Source organism: Pantherophis guttatus, chromosome 10 (genome assembly GCF_059756535.1).
Source record: "Pantherophis guttatus breed Tessera chromosome 10, ASM5975653v1, whole genome shotgun sequence".
Lineage (NCBI taxonomy): Eukaryota > Metazoa > Chordata > Lepidosauria > Squamata > Colubridae > Pantherophis > Pantherophis guttatus.
The window spans coordinates 18,434,077-18,454,802 of record NC_142072.1 but is presented as its reverse complement, the minus strand read 5'-3'; the positions used below and the strand labels follow the sequence as shown (position 1 = coordinate 18,454,802).

Below are 20,726 nucleotides of genomic sequence, written 5' to 3'. Positions count from 1 at the left end.
TTTGAATGACAGGCATAAAGTATAGCTTTTCTTGATCTTGAGTGGCAGAAGACTTGCTTGGGTATATATACAGGACTCATGTTCCCTGAAGATGCTAGCAAAGACAGTCAGAATATAAACTTGCTACATACAGTACATGCTGCAGACAAAGTTTGGTGTGATCCCAGAGATCATGACCCAACCTTCAGCTCAGATCTTGTTGTGCTTTTTTGCCAGGCCACAGAAGATAGTAATCCTGTTGTTGTTTTTTTCTTTCAAACATGGGGCTAAAAATTGCAAGATTTATGTTCTGCTTCCCTATTGAACATTGATTGGTAGATGTTTCAGACCTATGATTAATTTATTAGGTTAATGCATGAGTTTAGCTTTGTACCAGATCCCTGTGCTTCTTTAATCTTAATATGGCAGAATATTACCTTGCACTTTGTGATACCATGCCAAGAACAGTCTTTTGGCTTTATTTTGAATATTTTCGTCTGCAGAGCAGGGATTTGGTATGGAAGAATTTGTCATATAGGTGATTAAGGATTGGAAAGACAACGATACTAGGTTAGAAGTGTATCTATACTAAAATGCTGTTGTAGGATGGATTGCTTGAAAAACAGGGGTCTGTATAACATTATTAAGAGCCCTGCCTTTTCCTATTGGTGTATGCAGAAATAACATTTGAATAAACTATCGGCTTTCTCTACAATTTTATTTCTAGAACATAGGCATTAAGTTCTAGTTGAAGTGCTAAAACTTCATTGGGTATAAATCATGTTTCAACAGCCTTGTGTAGAATTACACTACCAGACTTCCAACTATCATATGGAGTCAACATTTCTGGAGGGTACTAATCACTTCTTATTGGCATGTTAGTTTAAATCTTAGTTCAGCTATAAAGTCAGGAAGTGACTTTAAAGCATTATCTCAGCATTCTATCACAGTGGAAGACTTGTAATAAATAATAAATGTGATAATACTGATCTATTTTAGAAAGCTGTTATAAGCTTACTGAAAATGGACGTGATCTTACATAAATGTTGAACACTGGTTGAAAATATTTCTACAATTCCATGTTTTGTCAGAGCTAGCATAATTACAGAATTGTCATGTTGACATCAAAGAATTTGAAAAGCTTGAGAAATTTTGTGCTAAATTAGTCTCTGTAAATATGATGATAGGCTTCAAGTAGCTACTCAGATTGGATGCATTGTGGAGTAACTTGTCTGATAGCCATAAGCAACTCTGGATTCCCTACAAGCAGTGTGATCATTTCATTGCTGCAGATGGAAGAATGAGGGATTAGAACGGGCATTTTTGTTAACGTTTTAAAGAGACAAATAGCTTACATGCTAAGCCAAAAAAAATGTGGCTTCTTTTCATGGCTAATACAGTTTACTAGTTTTCTTAGATTAGTAAATGTATGTGTATGGATTAATATTCTCTAGACTTTTTTAAAAAAAATTACCATACGTCCCAAAGGTGCTTTGCGTTGTTCCCAAAGGGACAACCATGACCTGGATGACTGAGAATCTCCATAGACAGATTACCATACCTATATATTTACAGTCTATAAAGTCATAATAAAACAATGGCGGACGCCTCCATGCGTTTTTGTGGCATTGTTACAGAAGTGGTTTGCCATTGCCTTACATGAGAATGTTTTGAGAACAAAAAGCACATTCCTTATGTAACATTACCAAATACCACTTGTGTTGTCAAACAATGCCGTATTGTAATCTCCTACTTACTTTATGTTTATCCCAAAACTCACCTTTTCTGGAAAGGCTATGTGGATTCTATTTTGATTCTTACTACTAGAACTAAGCCGAAGCTTTACATGATTTCTATCTTTAGATTCCTCCCTCTCACTTCCATTCTTTTTCAGTTTCCCTGCTCTTTGTAGTGAGATGTACTGATAGATTGTATTATATAGATGAATAAATCATTAATGAAGAATAGATGGGGTAGTCATTGGAAGGAGATCGCTCGGGGGGGGGGGAATCCAGTTGATGCCAGCCAAACAAATGGAGTATGCCATGCTACCTTGTCACTCTGCTGCAGCAGCCAAATGGATGTACATAGCAGTGGTATTAATTTTAAATTGACGAAAACCTATTCCTAAGCCTTCCCCCCATTCCAAATCAGTACTCGAAGTCCTTTGCTATGTAACTGGTAAGATTAGGATCTCTGGCTACTGTTTTAGAAAAATAAATGTAAGCTCCATTGGCATATGGACCTGTTGCTCAGGGTTGTGTGCAAAATATTTCTCTTGTTTGAGAAAAAGTGTTGATACATCAGTCACATATGTAATATGAATGCATATTATTTGTTATTCAGCAATGTAGGTTTCACTTTTAAAAGGAACTACCAAATCATAGTTTAGTCAGGGTTTTTTCCCCCCAGAATAATTTCCATTAAAAAAATGAAATGATAATTTTGGTACCAAGCAAGCCAATGCATTCTTGTATAATGATTAGGGCCTGAAATAGCTATGGCTCAAATAAATGTTGTAGCTATTTGAAGGATATTTTTGCTGCAATGGATTAGGGGAACAATCATTACCAGATTTTTAAATTGTGTTATTCCATCATTTCCATTTTTATACAGCCCTGTATTCATTTTGGGGGGGGGGGGAGGGCCTTTGTATTTTTATGTAGAGGTTAGTCATCAGATCAGTTAATTTCTCATTATTTCTCAAATTAAGGAGAATCAAACAAAAGTACAGTAGATTGTGCTCATGGTTGCATCTTTGGACTCACAGACCTGCTTTCAAATATACTTTGCTATGAAATTTTTATCATTTGATTAGGGGTTTTTTTTGCAACAGGAAGTGTAAGTGGTGAGACTTAGCAGTATCTAAATTGGAAAGGCACCACACTTATATGTAGTAGGAGATTCTTTCAGCAAGGACTACTTAGTATAGGATGAGTTCTGCTTTGATTTTGCATGAAATTCTGTATAACAAAGAGGCAGATCTGTTAAATCAGGAAAAATGAGAGAGCTGGGTGGTTAAGAAATGCAAAATATAAATAAATACAATCAAAGTTATGGAATCAATGCTATTTACTAAAAAAAAAAAAACCCACAAAGTTATACATATTGAAATTTAAAGCTTATCCACAACCATTTCAAGGACTGATTACGCTCATGATAATGATGGCTTTTTTTTCGCACAAAAATACTAAACGATGCACCTCAAATGGATAGTCCAGAAGGTTGTACATGTGAAATTTTGAACCTGGTTTTCTGAGAACAGCAAACAATAACAGTGTTAGAGAGACAAGGACAGTTACAGATCTGATCTTACATCATGTCCATAGGCTCTTTCGTGTTAAAGTACTGGTAACCACAATTACCACTAGGCATGTTGCAACAGTTATGTTGCAATTGTTGCAACAACTGTATTTCCAATTGTTGTTTAATTGTTACTTTTTAAGTATCAAATACAAGATAGCGTTAAACCGTGGGTGTAATTAGGGCAACAGAAAGCCATGCCATGCAATGCAATGAAGAATAATTATAAAGGTATTTTATCCCAAGACTTAAGCTTGCTTAAGGATGATTGTTAATACTATCTTCAGCAAAGCCACTAAATTCTGGATCTATTTTTTAAGGTGGAGTTTTCTTGATGTTCGTTTGGCACAGGGTTATTTCTTCCATATAAGAAAATGGGAGGAATATTGAGTTTAGCTATATGGCTAAAAGATTCTTGAAGAGAAATAGCGAATGTTCAGAAAGAACTGTGGAGCAGATTGCTGAAAATCATAGGCTGTGATAATGTACTGATTCTATTTATAGTACACTTGGCCTCTGTATGTAGTGGGTAGTGGGTAGAAGCAAATGAATGTAGAATAGATATTACCATATTGTGAAAAACCTTTTATGGGTAATATTAAAGCATTGGGATTCCTGCACTGATCTCTCAATGCAGAGTGCAGTTCTGAGCCTTTCAGAGTAAACTGCTTTATAATTTAATTTGGATTAATATGTTTTCCAGTCTAGGAGCCTACCCAAGTTGGGTGAGAGAATCAAGAAATTAGGTTAGTGCTGCACATCTGGAAACCAGGTGCCACTTTGGAGAGATGACATACTAAATTTCCCTAGTTCTAAAGGGAAAAATGGCCCAGCCAGACTGTGTGATAACACAGAAGTTTTTGGAGGAGTCCCTTGGCAAGAAGATGGAAAAAAATCTAAGTGGTTGGCTTGGAATGTCTTGCACAGCTGGTGAAACTTTCTTACTCCTGGTCTGGCCATTTTTGGTCATCTCTGATTCTGTGGGTAGAATAAAGCACATAAGCTGCTGCATGGCAATCGCTTGCTAAATAATATGTTTTTAAAAAACCTATTTTCTGTATCTTGATTGCAAGGTTTTGTCTTGGTTTATCTTAAGCGCTGGAATATACATCTACTCTACAGCAATACTGTCAAATGTGCTGGCTGAGGAATTATGGGAGTTGAAGTCCATACATCTTAAAAGATGCTGAGGCTGAGAAACCCTGCTCTAAAGTATTCATCTAGGTTGATGAATAAATGCAGTTCAGAAATGATAAAATGTTCCCATTTGACTAGAGCTAAAATGTTATGGGAACTTTCTTCTGAATTTACAAGACAATTCTAGAGCACATTAGTTATGTGAGTTGCATCTCAACTGCTTTGTTACAGAAGAAATAATAATGGGATGCCAGAGTTTTGATTCTTATCTTAAATTCTTTCAGTCCCATTTGTGTCTTCAAAAATAAAGAATCAGACTGCTTTATCTGAACTGTTACATTTTTTTTAATGTTGTACTTCTGTCAAGAAAATAACATCAACGTGATCATGTAGGCCTCAGAGATGAAATAAGGGAGCCTTATTTTTTGTTCTTACCAATAGCTTTTGTAAGTATATCTTGCTGACATGTTGCAAACTGCTTTGTAAAATAAGGGTTTAGCAATGGAAATACAGGTAATCCTCAGTTTATGACCACAACTGAGCCCAAAATTTCTTTTCCTAAGTGAGACAGTTAAGTGAATTGCAACCTTTCTTGCCAAAGTTGTTAAGTGAATCACTGCAGTTATTAAGTTAGTAGCACAGTTAAGTGACTCTGGCTTTCCCATTGTCAGAAGGTTGCAAAAGTCTATCACATGACACTTCTGCAACGGTTGTAAGGGTGAAAAAGTATCATAAGTCACTTTTTTCAGAGCTGCTGTAACTTAGAACGATCACTAAAGGAAGACATAAGTCAAAGACTACCTGCATATTTTTTAAATTTTATATCACATATCCTGGCTTTGTAAGTTACAGTTTTAGGGAAAAAGCTGCAAGTAATCTTATTCAGGGTTTGAATATTGTCAATTGAGATAGAGTTCTGACTTGCCTTAGAGCAGCAGCAAATTTGATGGACTCGTACTGTAGCTGCACTTTAAATGCAGGCCACATCGTAGGCGAAGTAGTGTGATGAACTTGTGATGAAAGCCATAAGAGAATCCTTTTCCTTGTCACAACTGGACACATGCCCACAAGAATCTCTGTGTAATGAATAGTTCTTTCCTAAGGAATCCCTTTCTAGCAGAGCAAATAGGAACGATAAGCCCTTAGGTTTGGCAGTGACAAAGCAGACTGAGTTCCAAATTCTTCTAGTAGAATTTAAGAAATTGCATAGTTATACGTTTTCTAACAAAGTGCATGCAAAAATGAAACACAGAAAAACAAGCAAAATAACTGCCCATTTAAAAAGAGTGTTATTCAAGATTGTACAGGATTTTGAAATAGATCGTTAATATGGTGTTTCTTTGCTAGCATATATAAATTGTACTGATAAATAACCTTTTGTACAGTGATGATTGAGAGGGATGAGGTGGCTCAGTGGCTAAGACGCTGAGCTTGTCAATCGAAAGGTCAGCAGTTCGGCAGTTCAAATCCCTAGTGACGCATAACAGAGTGAGTTCCCGTTACTTGTCCCAGCTTCTGCCAACCTAGCAGTTTGAAAGCACGTAAAAAATGCAAGTAGAAAAATAGGGACCACCTTTGGTGGGAAGGTAACAGCGTTCCGTGTGCCTTTGGCGTTTAGTCATGTCGACCACATGACCACATCTTTAGACAGCGCTGGCTCTTCGGCTTTGAAATGGAGATGAGCACCACCCCTTAGAGTTGGGAACAACTAGCACATATGTATGAGGGGAACCTTTATCTTACAGTGATGATTATAGTTAATGCCTCCATTTTCTTCAACTGCTAAACATTCTCTATTTTGGGGGGACAGAAATTTCTATGGTGAAAGAATGAGGGGCCTATTTTCCAATGCTTCATGGTTGCTTACATTAAGTTGTAGGCCAAGGATGAAAAACGTTTGGTCTATGAGGAATTGAACAAGTTCCTGCCTCTTTTATATCCCTGGTACTAGTTTTCCCCATAGAGAAAAGTGTGGAGCAAATTAGAAATGTCCTTGTAAACCCACCAGTTTAGAATCTGTGTAGATACCATTACAGATGGGTCTCTTTGGGTCTCTCCTTGGGTAAAAACATTCTTCTGCCTAACACTCCTGTAAACATAATTCAGCATCTATTTTATGCTAATCTTTGCCTTCAGAATAAGCATGTGATACAGTACTGCAGGTAGTGTGGTTTCTGAATGCAAGTAATCCATGAGGCAAATTGGGATACCCTAATATAGTAGCATGCCATTACCATAAGGCAGGGGTGTCAAACTCAAGGCCCGGGGGCTGGATTCGGCCCACAGGGTGCTTAGATCTGGCCTGCGAGGCTGCCCTGGAAACAACGAAAGAGAATCCTGTAGTGCCTCTGCCAGCAAAAACAGAGTTGGGAGGGCCACGGGCAGCCCTCCCGAGTTCTGTTTTTGCTGGCAGAGTGCTTGGGCCACCACAGGCACCCCTGCCACAAGTGGTGCTGAGCTGACCATGCCCCCTGGCCACATCAAGGTCAAATGCAACCCTGATGCGGCCCTCAATGAAATCGAGTTTGACACCCCTGCCATAAGGAAACTTGTAGCCTCACCTTCAGGGATCCATGACAATTCACCATAACCAACTCGCCATGGGCAGCTTGCTGCAGCCAACTCACCATAGGACAATTCACTATGGCCAACTTGCCACCGGAAACTTGTGAATATGAAAGAAATGGTGGAATAAACTAATTAAAGAATGGATGCAAAAGGAGGGACAAAAAAAATTGAATGACATTTTTTTTTTATTTTACATAATTAAATTGCATTGTTAAATTGTCCTGTGGTGAGTTGTCCCATGGCGAGTTGGCCAAGGCAAATCGTCCTACATCAAGCTGGTCATGGTGACTTGGCCGCAGCTAGTTGGCCATAGAGAGTTGGCTGTGGCGAGTTGTCCCATTTCATCTTTTCGGATTTCAACCTACTTATGCCCTGAAAGGATGCCATCTGGAGGATAATACGCTGTGTCTTTTCTGAATGCATTATTGTTGGAGAATAATTCTCTACAATGTCTAAATTTGCTTTCTTAATGCCACATCTGATATGCAGTTGTGCTGTGGAACGAGCTTATAAACAACCACACCCTTATGGGAATTAAGAATTGCCTCCAGGAAGACCCGAGAGGAGCCTGACAAAAGCTTGCTCAGTATCCAACTTCGCTTGTGGCCACAAATAACTATCATATGTGAAAGGAAGTGGTGGATAAAAAAATGCTAATAGATAGTAACATCTGTGCCTTACTGGCAAATCTGCTTTGATGTGAGATGATTGCTTCTTTTGTTCAGTAGCTTTATACTTCAGAAATTTTAGTGACTAATAATACATAATGGAGTGAATATTGGTAAATACTAAAAGATCCTTTCATGGATTATTTTTTATATTAGATTATTCCACTCCCACCACATCTTTGCATTTATTTAAAACCTGACATATAATTACATTCTTCTTGTTTGTTGTAGAACCTTTTGTATATAGCAAAGTGTGTTTGTGGCAAAACTGCAATTTATTTGACTTTTGTTGAGTAGAACATAATTATTTCCATTTCTTTGTCAAATAGACAAGTTTGTTTTAGAATGGCTTAATGCCATTTGATATGTATTTCTCTCTGGCTCTTTATTCTTCCTTGATCTGTGATTTTTAATGTTTATAATTGAAAAATGTTTTGGAATCCTTATCTTTTGATTTCAAATATGATGAATGGTTCTGTTGTATATCTTTCTGTTATTTTACAGGTAGTAGTGCTTAATGACTACCTCTGTCAGGTTTAATTTTGAAAGAAGTTCAGATTTTATTTCCATTTCTTGTGTTATTCCTCTGTGATATATTATGAAATATGTATTGCAGATCACTGGACAATTTGCTTCCTTCACAAATGAAGCATCCATCCCTCTAACAGTAGCATTTTCTTTGGAGCCTAGAAAATCTAGGTAGAATGTCATCGCAGCAGTTCCAAACAGCTCTGGTTGCTTCTTGGCAGAGGGTATTTTGTCCATAAGGAAAGAATCTTGTTAAATAATTTTGCTTGAGCCTATTAGAAAATTCCATGCTTTGGCTTACTCATTTTCATTGTTTCCTTTATGTAAACCTGTCTATCAGTTACTTATTCTGCCCCAAGTGTTTCTCACACCCAACAGCTTTAAAATTTATGGATTTCAACTATGAGAATTCCCTGCCAAGCCTGTTGGATTGGGAATTCTGGGAGTTGAAGTCTATATATCTTAAAATTGCAGCAGTTGGTAAACACTGTTGTATAAGGAGAAAGTATGGATATTAACTTGTTAATTAGTATGTTACATATCTGGTGAATATCTCACTTTTCTTCCCAGAACTCAATGTGACAAAAGTACATCTCCTTCCTCCAGATGTTTTATACCACAATTGAGGTCAATTGGGTTATGACCAGGTACAAATCATTTGGTGAGCTTCTTTGAGGAGGCACTTGAATCTCCTGGGCCTCTGCAAACCTAGTTCAACTGTACTAGCTCAACTACAGGTAATCCTCAACTTATGACCACAATCGAGCCCAAGATTTATGTTGCTAAGAGAGAAATCTGTTAAGTGTGCTTTGCCCCATTTTACGACTTTTCTTGCCATAGTTAAATGAATCACTGCAGTTGTGAAATTAGTAACATGGTTGTTAAGTGCATCTGATTTTCCCATTGACTTTGCTTGTTAGAAAGTGGCAAAACTTGACCCTGGGTCACTGCAACCGTCATAAATATGAGTCAGCTGTCAAGCATCTGAATGTAAATCGTGTGACTATGAGGATGTTGCAATAGTTGTAAGTGTGAAAAATGGTCATAAGTCACTTTTTTCAGTGCCGTTATAACTTTGAACAGTCACTAAGCGAACTGTTGTAAGTCGAGGACTACCTGTTATACTCTTTGGTAAAATAGGCCTGCCTTTCCCATAGAAATTGTGGGAGGGAGTGGTTCTTTTATTGGTGTTTCCATCTTTCCATCAATCATTAACTAAAACAGACACACACATTCATATCACTCTGACCATGTTTGAATAATATGACAAGTCATTTTATGTCTTATTGGCAAACAACCAGAATAGCTAATAGATTGTGGGGGAACTGGGTGTGTGGTTTAATTTGTCATTCAGAAAAAAATGCTAATAACAAGGAACAGCCAGAAAGCAAATTGAGAGGACTGCACATTACTGAGATAGTTCAACACAATCTTCTCTCTCTCTTTTGATGATACAAAATGCCTGGAAATTCTTAGGAGAAATCTTAACTTCTGTCCAAAACCTATTAGCTAGTCCACTCTTGTAACCAAGTCCACAAACATTTGCTAACTTGCAAAATCCTTCACCACCTTTCCGGAAGCTGGCAGAGGAGATTCTTGATATATTTCTGTCTTGGATATAGGAAGAGCTCTTTCCTTTGGCAGCTCACTTATTTCTCTGCTCATTAAAGAGAAAGGTAGCTCTTTCATTCATCCTCTGCCACCTGTTCACCCATGTGTATAGAATTACCTGAACTACTTTTTTTTTTTTTTTGGTACCTTCAGGTCATTCCTGACTTCTGTCAACTGCCTGGACAAGTCTATGCAGTTTTCTTGGCAAGATTTTTAGAAATAGTTTACGATTGTCTTTTTCTTAGGGTCTTAGGGTTGAAAAACAGGGACTGGCCTAAAGTCACTGTACAAAGAGGGTTTCATGCTAGAAGGGCAGGACTAGAACTCATCTCCCATTGTGTAGCCAGATGCCTTAAACCATTACACCAAACTTGTTCTCTACACAAACTGGCTCTCTCCATGCACTTACCCACATCAACTTCTTCACTTTGATTATCAGGATAATGTTTTTATGCCCTTTTTCTTAACCAGGATGTATAGCCAATCTTTGTATGAAAATAACTTGCTCAATTAACAATTATCAATGACATCAAACTAAAGATGAAATCAAAATTGGAACTGAACAAGTTTTGGCCATGTTCAAATTTTCCCACAAGACTTATTCATCTCCTTTTCAATAAGGGGTGAGTATTTATAATAATAATGAGCAAATATTTATTAAGAGAATAAATTGACCATATTGGAGATTCAATAATGTTTTTATAATTAAATAAGTAACTGCTTTAATAGAAGACAACTTCAAATTATGGTTGAATGTTTTCTACATTAAAAATAGGGAGTGGCTAGATTTCATTAACTTAGAATATACTTCCTCATGGTACTTCAATAATGTTAAATATGTTTTTATACTGTTTTCCATTCAGGCACATTTTAAAACAATTTGCAATGAAGGTAATAAATATTAAAATAGAACATTATGCTATTTTGTCTTAAAGATTGGAAATAAACTTCATGGCAATGTAAATAAAAAGTATTGTAAATGCAAAGATCAGGAGTAGTATTGTTTCTTTATGCACAACTTTTCTGCTTCCTGATGCAGTTAATTTTTAAAAATTAATTAGACCTACTATTGGGAATATTTATTTGCTGCTGAATATAATACCCCTTATTGTAGTAGATAATATAACATACTCTGAAATTTTTGTTCCTTGGAGACTGTCCTAAGCCAGTGTTTCTCAACATCAACAACTTTAAGATGTGCAGACTTCAATGCCTAGAATGCCAGCTGGGGAATTCTGGGAATTGAAATCCACACATCTTAAAGCTGCTGAAACTGAGAAACATTTGTCCTAAACATTTTCCTTTGAGAAAAATTACATTTACGGTACTGATTAGATGTTATGGGCAAGCTAAGTTAGAATAGGTGAAGTTTGTACAATAACACAAACTTCACGTCTATTTTTTCTGCGTGCATTTCTCTTACAATATATCTGGCCTAAGGTCAGTCATTTTAATAAAAATGAGGAAAATTAACTGCAGTCTAATTTATCCATCAGAAGCTTACATTAATATTTACTGATAGATAATAGCCCTGCAGCTCTTCTTTCTGCAATGAGAGAATACAGCTTTTCAATTTCAGCTGTTCATGTGTTCTAAAGGAAGAAAGTTTAAATCCAGCTACTTCGACTACGATGTTCTGAAAAGGCATTGCACTGAGTGCTGTTTCTAGGAACTCTGTCTCTATAACATAGAGTTTACAGTATCATGTTTGTAATTCAGCAATAATTCCAGTGTAGGAGAAATGTTTTATCTTGCCAAAGAAGCCCTGCAGGTTTTTATATTATTCTTATTAGGTAACAGTTTCTTATGTTAAAATGGAAATTCCCTATGGTTTTATTTGCTATATACATTTTTGCAAATAGATGCTGTTGTATGGCTTTCTAACTACCATATTTGATCCACACCTACACTATCCAATATTTCTGCACTCTGTCTTTGTTTTCTCTTGCATTCCCAATGAAATAATCAATCTTTAAAGCATTATTTGTTTAAATTTCACCACTGAAGGCAATTGATTCTGTAAACATGAGCATGACAGATTGGAAAGCTTTGCTGGATTAATTCAAACGTAATGCCCAGGCAGACAGACAGGCAGGCAGAAACTTTGTTTCCACCATTGACCAATTAAAATACATTCAGTAAAACAAAGCAAAGTTAACTGCTAATTTTAAGGATTGTTGGCAACCATTTGTGGGCAAAGTTTAGTCATAATGTAACAGAATTTTGCTACTTTTAGATAAATAGATTTGTCCTAGTTATCTAACAAAGGATGCAAGTAAAAAATATTGGCGTGCCCAGGAAATTTTAAAAAGGGGTAATCAACAGGTGGTGAATGTCCCTGTAGAACTGACAATACAAAATAACATGTGCTGTAGTTTCTATGACACCTGTGTCACAGGGGCAGTATCAAGTTTCAGAAGGGGTTTTCTCATATTTCCCTTCCAAAACAACTGGAGAAAATATACCCCAATGAAGGAAACAAGCTAACAGAAAACAACAGCCAATTCAAGGAACCACCAACACTCCCACTAGCACTGACAAGGCAAGCCACTAGTATATAAACAGAGAGCATTCCCTTCTAGTCCTGATGATGTTACTTAGTTAGGTAATGAAATGTCTGCAAGAAAACAACAAAGCTCAGAGCACCAAGGACCCCACAGAAAATATTAAATTGGGTGAAAGATAAGGCTTACCTGAATTTGGGGACTGTGATATGATATAAATATGAAGATGGCTTAGATGCTTAGTTTATAATTATTAAGGTAAAGGTTCCCATTGCACATATGTGCTAATCGTTCCCGACTCTAGGGGGCAGTGCTCATCTCTGTTTCAAGGCCGAAGAGCCAGTGCTGTCCGAAGACGTCTCCATGGTCATGTGGCCAGCATGACTAAACGCCAAAGGCACACGAAACACTGTTTACCTTCCCACCAAAGGTGGTCCCTATTTTTCTACTTGCATTTTTTTTACGTGTTTTCAAACTGCTAGGTTGGCAGAAGCTGGGACAAGTAACAGGAGCTCACCCTATTATGCGGCACTAGGGATTCGAACCACTGAATTGCCGACCTTTCGATCAACAAGCTCAATGTCTTAGCCACTGAGCCACCGCATCCCCTCTTATAATTATTATAAGTATACAATTAAATTACAACCCTATATCTAAGTTCCTTTGCCTTAATATTGATCTAGCTTGATCTAGTTTTAAAGTTAACATGGCATCACTGGAAAAGCCATTTTATAATCCCAAGGCATGGTTTGTGGGGTGGGGAGAGTTACATGAATTGCCGTGTTCTTGCTCACTCCTCCTCTAGTTTGAGTTAATTCCTGATTTTCAGCTCTCCTGGTCCTTACAGATCTCAGACTGCAATCTCAACTACGGTTTGTTAAAGAGAGGAAATTGCATGAGGATAGAGAGCATTAATGCTTGATGTTTGATTGGATCTGCTAATGCTAAGTGCTACATCTGTGATTCGGTATTGCTATTACAGCATGTTTTTTGCTGGTTTTGTGTCTTGAGGTCATAAATTGAGTGAAATGATGCTTTTTGAGATATAAATGGATAGGTTAAAAATCTTAACTTCATAATTCCCTTGATAGTGATTTCATAGGACAGCATTGTTGCATAGAAAAAGAACTGGGGAAAAAAAGAAAAGAAATCCCTGAACTGGGTTTATAGATTATATTTCTTTTGTAATATCTTTTTTATATTTCTTGAAAGAGTTAAACTACCACCACTTTTTCCCAAAAAACAGGAGATTTTCTTTCCTTTACTCTGTTTTGATTAAATGTATGTAGGAGCAAATAGTACTTTATCAGGCTCTTGGCTTTTCCTCTTTTTCTCCTGTGCAAATTTCTTCTCACTTTTCGGCTATGCTTTTGCTATGAAAATGCCATTTACTGGTATTGCCCTCATAAATTGTTCCAATCTATCTTTCTAAAGGCAATCCTGATACACAGGGATTCCCTTTGCTATGGTGTAATCTGCATTGTGTATAAAGCCCACTCTGGGTTTTAAAAAATGTTTCTAATAGTAATTTCTCCTCTGTTTTTGGACAAATACAGTATATGGAACATAAATGTTTACAATTTCATCACTCTCTTTCAAATGTGTTATATAGTCATCTTTAAAATAAATTACTGCATTGTATTTATGAGGGTATTTATCTTCATTTTCAGGGTATGATTACTTTGGAAGTGAAGAAAATGCATGGACCCAATATTCTTTAAATTCTTTAATCATTTAAAAGATCCGTAATATTAAGTTTGCAGTAACTCTTTCATTTCATTAACATTTAAGTTTGCCTTAATTCATTTAATCAGCTGCTTTACTAGATGGGGGCCTATCTCTGAAGATTGTAGTTGGGAACAGATGTCTGAAGCATTTGCTTTTGTAATAAATGTCTAGTGATATATACATATAATATATAGTATACTATATACTATAGTGTTTATTATATAGTAAATATTTGGACAGTCTTGAGCAATTGTGTCAGTAATTTTAATCATGTAGATAATTTATTATTCTGTTAAGGATTCCAGCATGTGCATTATCTTTTACGCTGCAAACAGAAAGTAAAAAACGATGGAAAAGAGTGTTTTCATCTATTATTCAAGAATAATCAGCATTTGAATGGTCAGGAAAACTTGTTTTATAACAGATAAATACTTTAAATTATTTTATTCAGCTTTTAAAATTGACAACATTGCTTTATGGGGATTGTGTGAGATGTTTTTTAGTCATATGAAGTAATCTTCTTAAGATACTCATATGAACTAAACTGAACAATCTGTCTGGTAAAGAAGTCCCATCAGATGGAAGGGGTGTTTTCTGGTTTAGAGGATTTGGGGGGTTGGGGGGATTGTGTGTGTGTGTGTGTGTGTGTGTGTGTGTGTGTGTGTGTTTGTTTGTTTGTTTGCCTGTTATCTTTCGGTCAGTGTTGACTTCTGGTGACTCCCTAAACCAGTTCCTACAGTTTTCTTAGCAATATTTTCAGAAACAGATGGTCATTGCTTTTTCTCTAGAGCTAAGAGGCAGGGACTAGTCCAAAGTTATTTATCTGGCTTTATGCTAAGGCAGGACAAGAACTCACAGTCCCCCAGGTTCTAGCTCATTGCTTTTAATTGTATACCAAACTGGCTGTCCTTTCTGTTAATGATGATACTACAGTGACACTACAAGACTGATATGTTTCATAAATGACTTTTTTCCATTTGAAGCCTATTTGAATAATCTCATGATCCATTAAAAAAACAACAACAGACGTCTAGCAATTTCTCACAGCTGTCACAATCTTGAGGTTTGGACACGGGCAATGTATGCATCGCTCCTGTCCTTCAGTGGCAGGAACAGTTTGCCAAGCAGTTCTTGTTTTGGTTCACAAATTCAATATTTCTGTGTCAACAAATTGCAAATCCATGCAAAACCACCACTTACTTGAGCTAGTATACAAACAGCGGTTTGCTATGAGATGGTTTGCTGTGAGATCCACCTGATTGTGCTTTGCTGTGTACTCAGATGGTGTCTTTTATAGGGCTAAGTCACCAGCAATAGCTTGCTTTCTTTTGTACGTAAACTAGATCAGTAAGTACTCCTGAACTGTGAATTGTAGAAGGCTGTGGAAGACAAGTAGAGTAGGATGAAGGCTACTGAGCTAAACAAAAGATCTATCCTGCAATAATGTCTCCATCTTGACTAAATTGAGGCACTGTTAAATCAGTGGCGAAATCTAAATTATTTTACTACCAGTTCTGTGGGTGTGGCTTGGTGGGCATGGTGTGGCTTGATGAGCGTGGCTTGGAGGGCACGGCAGGGGAAGGATACTGCAGAATCTCCATTCCCACCCCACTCTGGGGCCAGCCAGAGGTGGTATTTTCCGATTCTCCAAACTACTCAAAATTTCTGCTACCGGTTCTCTGAACTGCTCAAAATTTCTGCTACCGGTTCTCCAGAACCTGCTGGATTTCATCCCTGCGTTAAATGGCTTTCAACCAATGCATTACTACACCCAACCACTGATCAAAAACATGCAGTACAGGACTTCTTTTGAATTTGATGGAAATCAGAAGGAGACAAAACACTGAGTGTCATTTTTATGACAAATGGCACCTTAGCCCAAATGTCCAGGTAACAATGTCAAGTGATTTAATGTATGAGAATTGAAAGGGTACCTATCAGATTCCAAAATTCCATTGTCTTAAGGAGTCAAATAGAATTCCTCCATTCAGTTAGAAAATAAACCTATAAGACTATTCTCATTCCCAACCTGTGCAGCTTAGCAGGAAACATTACTGTCAATGATATCAAAGGTTGCTGTCAGTTGTTGCAAAAACGCATAACCTGAGGCCAACACATGTTCAATGAAAAGCATGGCCTCAAGGCCCTGCCCAAATTTGTCACTAGTTTGTAACTTTTCATTTAACCCAGGGGAAAAATATTAAATTTATCAGGTGTGATGTAAGGTATTTACTTTTTAATTAAGGTAGATGCTCCATTTGTCATGATCTGATCATTTGTCCCAGCTTAGCCTATTTTTGGAATCCCCAAAATGCTGCTCAAAAATCAAATGTGGCTCTTGCTCTGAAAATGTTCCTTTGCTAGAAAAATTTACAAGACTGCATTCCTACTGTTCTGGTGACAGAAGTCATTCCCCAAGGTGAATGTTACAGCTTCAGTTCCAGAACTCTGCTTGCAACCACCCTGAAGATGGATCATAAAAATCATATAAATTCTATAAGAATACTCACTGGCTCCCTGGGGTGAACTTGGAAGGTGAACTTTGAGAAAAATATGTGATATTTTAGTAAGTAATTCAGAAATTAGTACAATGTTAGGGGAAACTGATTGTTAGGGGAACTAAAGTATTACAAGTAGCTGCCTATCCTTTGAAGTATTGATAATTCAATAAAAGAATTCACATAATTTTGTAGTAGAAACTGGCAGTTTTTTATACCAAAAAAAATAGGCATTTACAAATAAAGATGCACCCAGGTCTAATGAAATCAATACTGTTGGGCAGATATCTTGGCAAAGATAATGGCTCTCTTCCAACATCAACAGGGCTAACTTCTTCCTGCCAATGAGAATGAAAAAGCAAATTTTCCCTTTGTAAGTTACTTACTGTCATGTGTAAATCAGAAACTGTCTTACATCTTACAAATAAGCCAAATATTGGAAGCCAAGGACATACCACATCTTCTAACTCTGATTTGTTAGAAAAATAAGCCAAGGCCAGCAGGCACATTTTTAAAAATTCCTTAATCAGAAAAGCAAGTGGAAACAGCCAAGCAGCAGGCAACACAATGATATAGAAACCTAACCCCCAGATAATAGTTTTTGCTCAAAAAGGAAGTTCGCTTTTAACAGACTCACCTCAATGTAGTTTTGTTGATTCTTCAATATCAAAGAGAGTATTTTTGATGCTTGCTACTGATTATCTGAGCATTTATTGGAACTGGGATACGTATTATATGCCACTAAACCATATAATTTCAGTCTGCTTCAGTATAATCTGTATTTTGCATGGACTGCAAACAGAGCAAAATTTCAGCGTTTCTGCATCTTTGAGCAGAAGGCAAATAAAATGAGCATTGCAGATTGATATACAGGACCATAATTCAAACTACAACTATGGCAGACATGCTTCATTTTGAAAGATGAAAGTGCTGAATGTTGAAGTTATTCTCCGGAGGAAAAAACAAAACACAGGCACTTCTAAAAAAAGTTTTTAGAAGTTCTATTTCATCAGCTCTTTAAATGTCCCTTCTCTACCAACTGTCCATGTACTTTTGTTGGCTTTTGTATAACATAGTGTAGATTATGTTTGCAAATTTCAGTTATGTAACTTTTTTTGTTTTTACTTGACCCTTCCTTCTGTGTTTATTAATACAGACCCATATGTGCTTATTTTGAATAAGAAATGAAATTGCCCTACTAGTTTGCCTACATGCAAAATTAATGGGTTTCCCCCCCCTTCTTTCCTTTCAGTACTTTCCTGTATCTGAAGTTCCTGGTAGTTTGGGCCCTCGTGTTGGTGGCTGACTTTGTTTTGGAATTCAGATTTGAATATTTGTGGCCATTCTGGCTTTTCATCCGGAGTGTTTATGATTCCTTCAGATACCAGGGATTGGTATGTATAAAAATAGAAAAACTACTTATCTACTTATTTATTGTTATTACTAGCATTAGCATTAGTAGCTCTCCAATGTATCTCTCAGTTGAAGTCCTGTTTGATATATATAGCTCTGAAAAAGTTATTTGCAAAAAAAGGAGGAGTACTTGTCTCTATTTTCAGCTGCAGAACATCCCCTTCTGCTACCCTGGCTGTTGCTTTAATAGGGCCCCTTGATGTTCAGAAGCAACTTTTATCCAAGGGTCAAGGAACTTTAAGGGGGAAAGGACTTCTGGTGTAAGCAGCTCTTTGGATTGCAGGCTTTGGATCTAACAGATATTTTGAGAACACCAAGTAACATGAGACAAAAGGACAGGAAGAATACAGACAGAGTGTCTCTCAATATCTAATAGTCATTTGTCTCATAGTTACCAAACATGGTTAATACTGGATTATAATGGTCATTATAAGCAGATGTTTATAGTATGTTGCAGATATCCTTAAAATCACCGCAGCAAAAACATTTTAAAAGTGCATCTCTTTTGCCAGATTTCTAATAATAGAATAACAGAATAGTTTTATAGTTTTAACTTTTGGGAATTAAAAAAAAAGTTAGCAGCTGTTAAGATTTTCTTGGGTGGAAAGATATAAATCAAATATATGCATTCTGATTTATCAAGAAACTCTATGCTTCTGGAAAAAAAAAATCCTGCTTGCTTATTGTCTTTCCCTTTTCTTTCAGTGAGCTTTTACGCAATAACAATCTTTTTCTTTTTACATATTGTTCTATGAATGTAAATTGAATAAATGAAAATAAATAGATTTTAATATGCTTTGAAAGGCAGCATAAGATTTTAAAAATAATCAATATGAATTTATCCAACTAGCATACTCTGGTTCAAATTGCTACTTAAAATGCAGAGTAAATTTATTTAGCAATTCCCTTTATGTTCTGAAAAATAAAAACAGTGCCTCAGTTCATACAGAGCAGTGTTTCTCAATCTTAGCCGTTTTAAGCTCTGTGGACTTCAATTCCCAGAATTCCCCAGCCAGCATGGTTGCCAAGGTTGAGAAACACTGATAAAGACTGTGATAGATAGTGATTAAGATAAAGGAAAGATAATTCTAAAGTAATAAAGTTACATTTTTGTTCCTGTGTATACTAGAGTGAATCTCATTGAATTCATGTATAACTCATGTACATTATTTTCATGCAAGAACTCTGATAGATAAACTTTTGTGGAATTTCTAGAACTGTTAGGTTGAAGGGTGCTTATAGTCATATAAGCTGAAACAAATTTGAATTAAAGACAACCATGCTATTCCAGCAAGTCATTTGGTAAATTATACTGAAGGCAAACATTCAGAATTCCATGTGAGAGAAAATCAGGAGCATGACCAGTATTTACAAAAAGGAAATTCTCTTCTATAAAGTTGCAATAAAATGTTATCCATGAAATTATTATTAATAATTAGGGGGAAAATGCTGTTATGTGGCTTTCTTGGTAGAATGTTGAATCTTTGTAAGGATTTATGGATGGATGGATGGATGGATGGATGGATGGATGGATGGATAGATAGATAGATAGATAGATAGATAGATAGATAGATAGATAGATAGATAGATAGATAGATGCAATTGCAATGTCTTCAGTGAAATCTGTTCACTATCTTTAAAAAAGCCTAACGGACTTTCTCCTTTTTCTCTTCTCCCCAACCCTTTGATTCTCTTTAGGCATTTTCAGTATTTTTCGTTTGTGTAGCATTCACATCAAATATCATATGTCTGCTATTCATACCAATACAGTGGTTGTTTTTTGCTGCCAGTACATATGTTTGGGTACAGTATGTCTGGCATACGGGTAAGTCTTCCTATTTATTTTATTGCCTATTAAATCTGAGAACAAGTTGTAAAATCATCCTGTTTTTGTCTAAAAATCACATGTGGTCCCTATTAAATTGGCCTCCAGTTTCTTTATTTATTTATTTGTTTCCATTTCTATACCGCCCTTCTCCAATAGGACTCAGGGCGGTGAACAGCCAGAGTAAAAAACAGAACATACAAAATTTAAAAGCAGTTTAAAATGATTAAATATTTTTGGCCGTAATTTAAAACAACCCAATTTAAAATCAGTTTAAAATTTAACTCAAGCCAGCCCAGCTAGTTGAAATAAATAAGTTTTCAGGGCCCGACGAAAAATCCGGAGGTCTGTTATTGTACGTATCTCTGGGGGGAGGTTGTTCCAGAGGGTGGGCGCCGCCACAGAGAAGGCTCTCCCCCTGGGGGTCGCCAGCCAACATTGTCTGGCGGACGGCACCCTGAGGAGGCCCACTCTGTGCGAGCGTACTGGCCGGTGGGAGGCTATTGGTGGCAGAAGGCGGTCTCGTAAATACCCCAGCCCTAAGCCATGGAGCGCTTTAAAGGTGGTCACCAACACTTTGAAGCGCACCCGGAAGACCACCGGGAGCCAGTGCAGCTCGCGCAGGAGAGGTGTCACATGGGAACGCCCCGTCGCCCCCATAATCCCCCGCGCGGCCGCGTTCTGGACCAGCTGGAGCCTCCGGGTGCACCCCAGGGGGCGCCCCATGTAGACAGCGTTGCAGTAGTCCAGGCGGGACGTGACGAGTGACTGTGCATAGGGAGTCCCGATCTAGAAAGGGGCGCAACTGGCGTATCAGGCGAACCTGATAAAAAGCCCCCCTGGCCACGGCCGTCAAATGATCTTCTAAAGAGAGCTGTGCATCCAGGAGGACGCCCAAGTTACGAGCCCTCTCTGTGGGGGCGAGTGATTCGCCCCCAATAGCCAGCGATGGCGTCAGCTGGCT

At 37.2% G+C, this 20,726-nt stretch overlaps 1 protein-coding gene across 1 annotated transcript in view; it reads left to right on the top strand.

Annotated features, from left to right (window-relative positions):
* The window catches only part of MACO1 (macoilin 1), a 73,760-nt gene that overhangs the window by 4,350 nt on the left and 48,684 nt on the right, over positions 1 to 20,726 (top strand). Inside the window, exons 2-3 of the mRNA XM_034413498.3 lie at positions 17,777 to 17,918; positions 19,636 to 19,762. Coding sequence (XP_034269389.1) covers positions 17,777 to 17,918; positions 19,636 to 19,762 — 269 coding nt within the window. The remainder of the gene's footprint in view (positions 1 to 17,776; positions 17,919 to 19,635; positions 19,763 to 20,726) is intronic.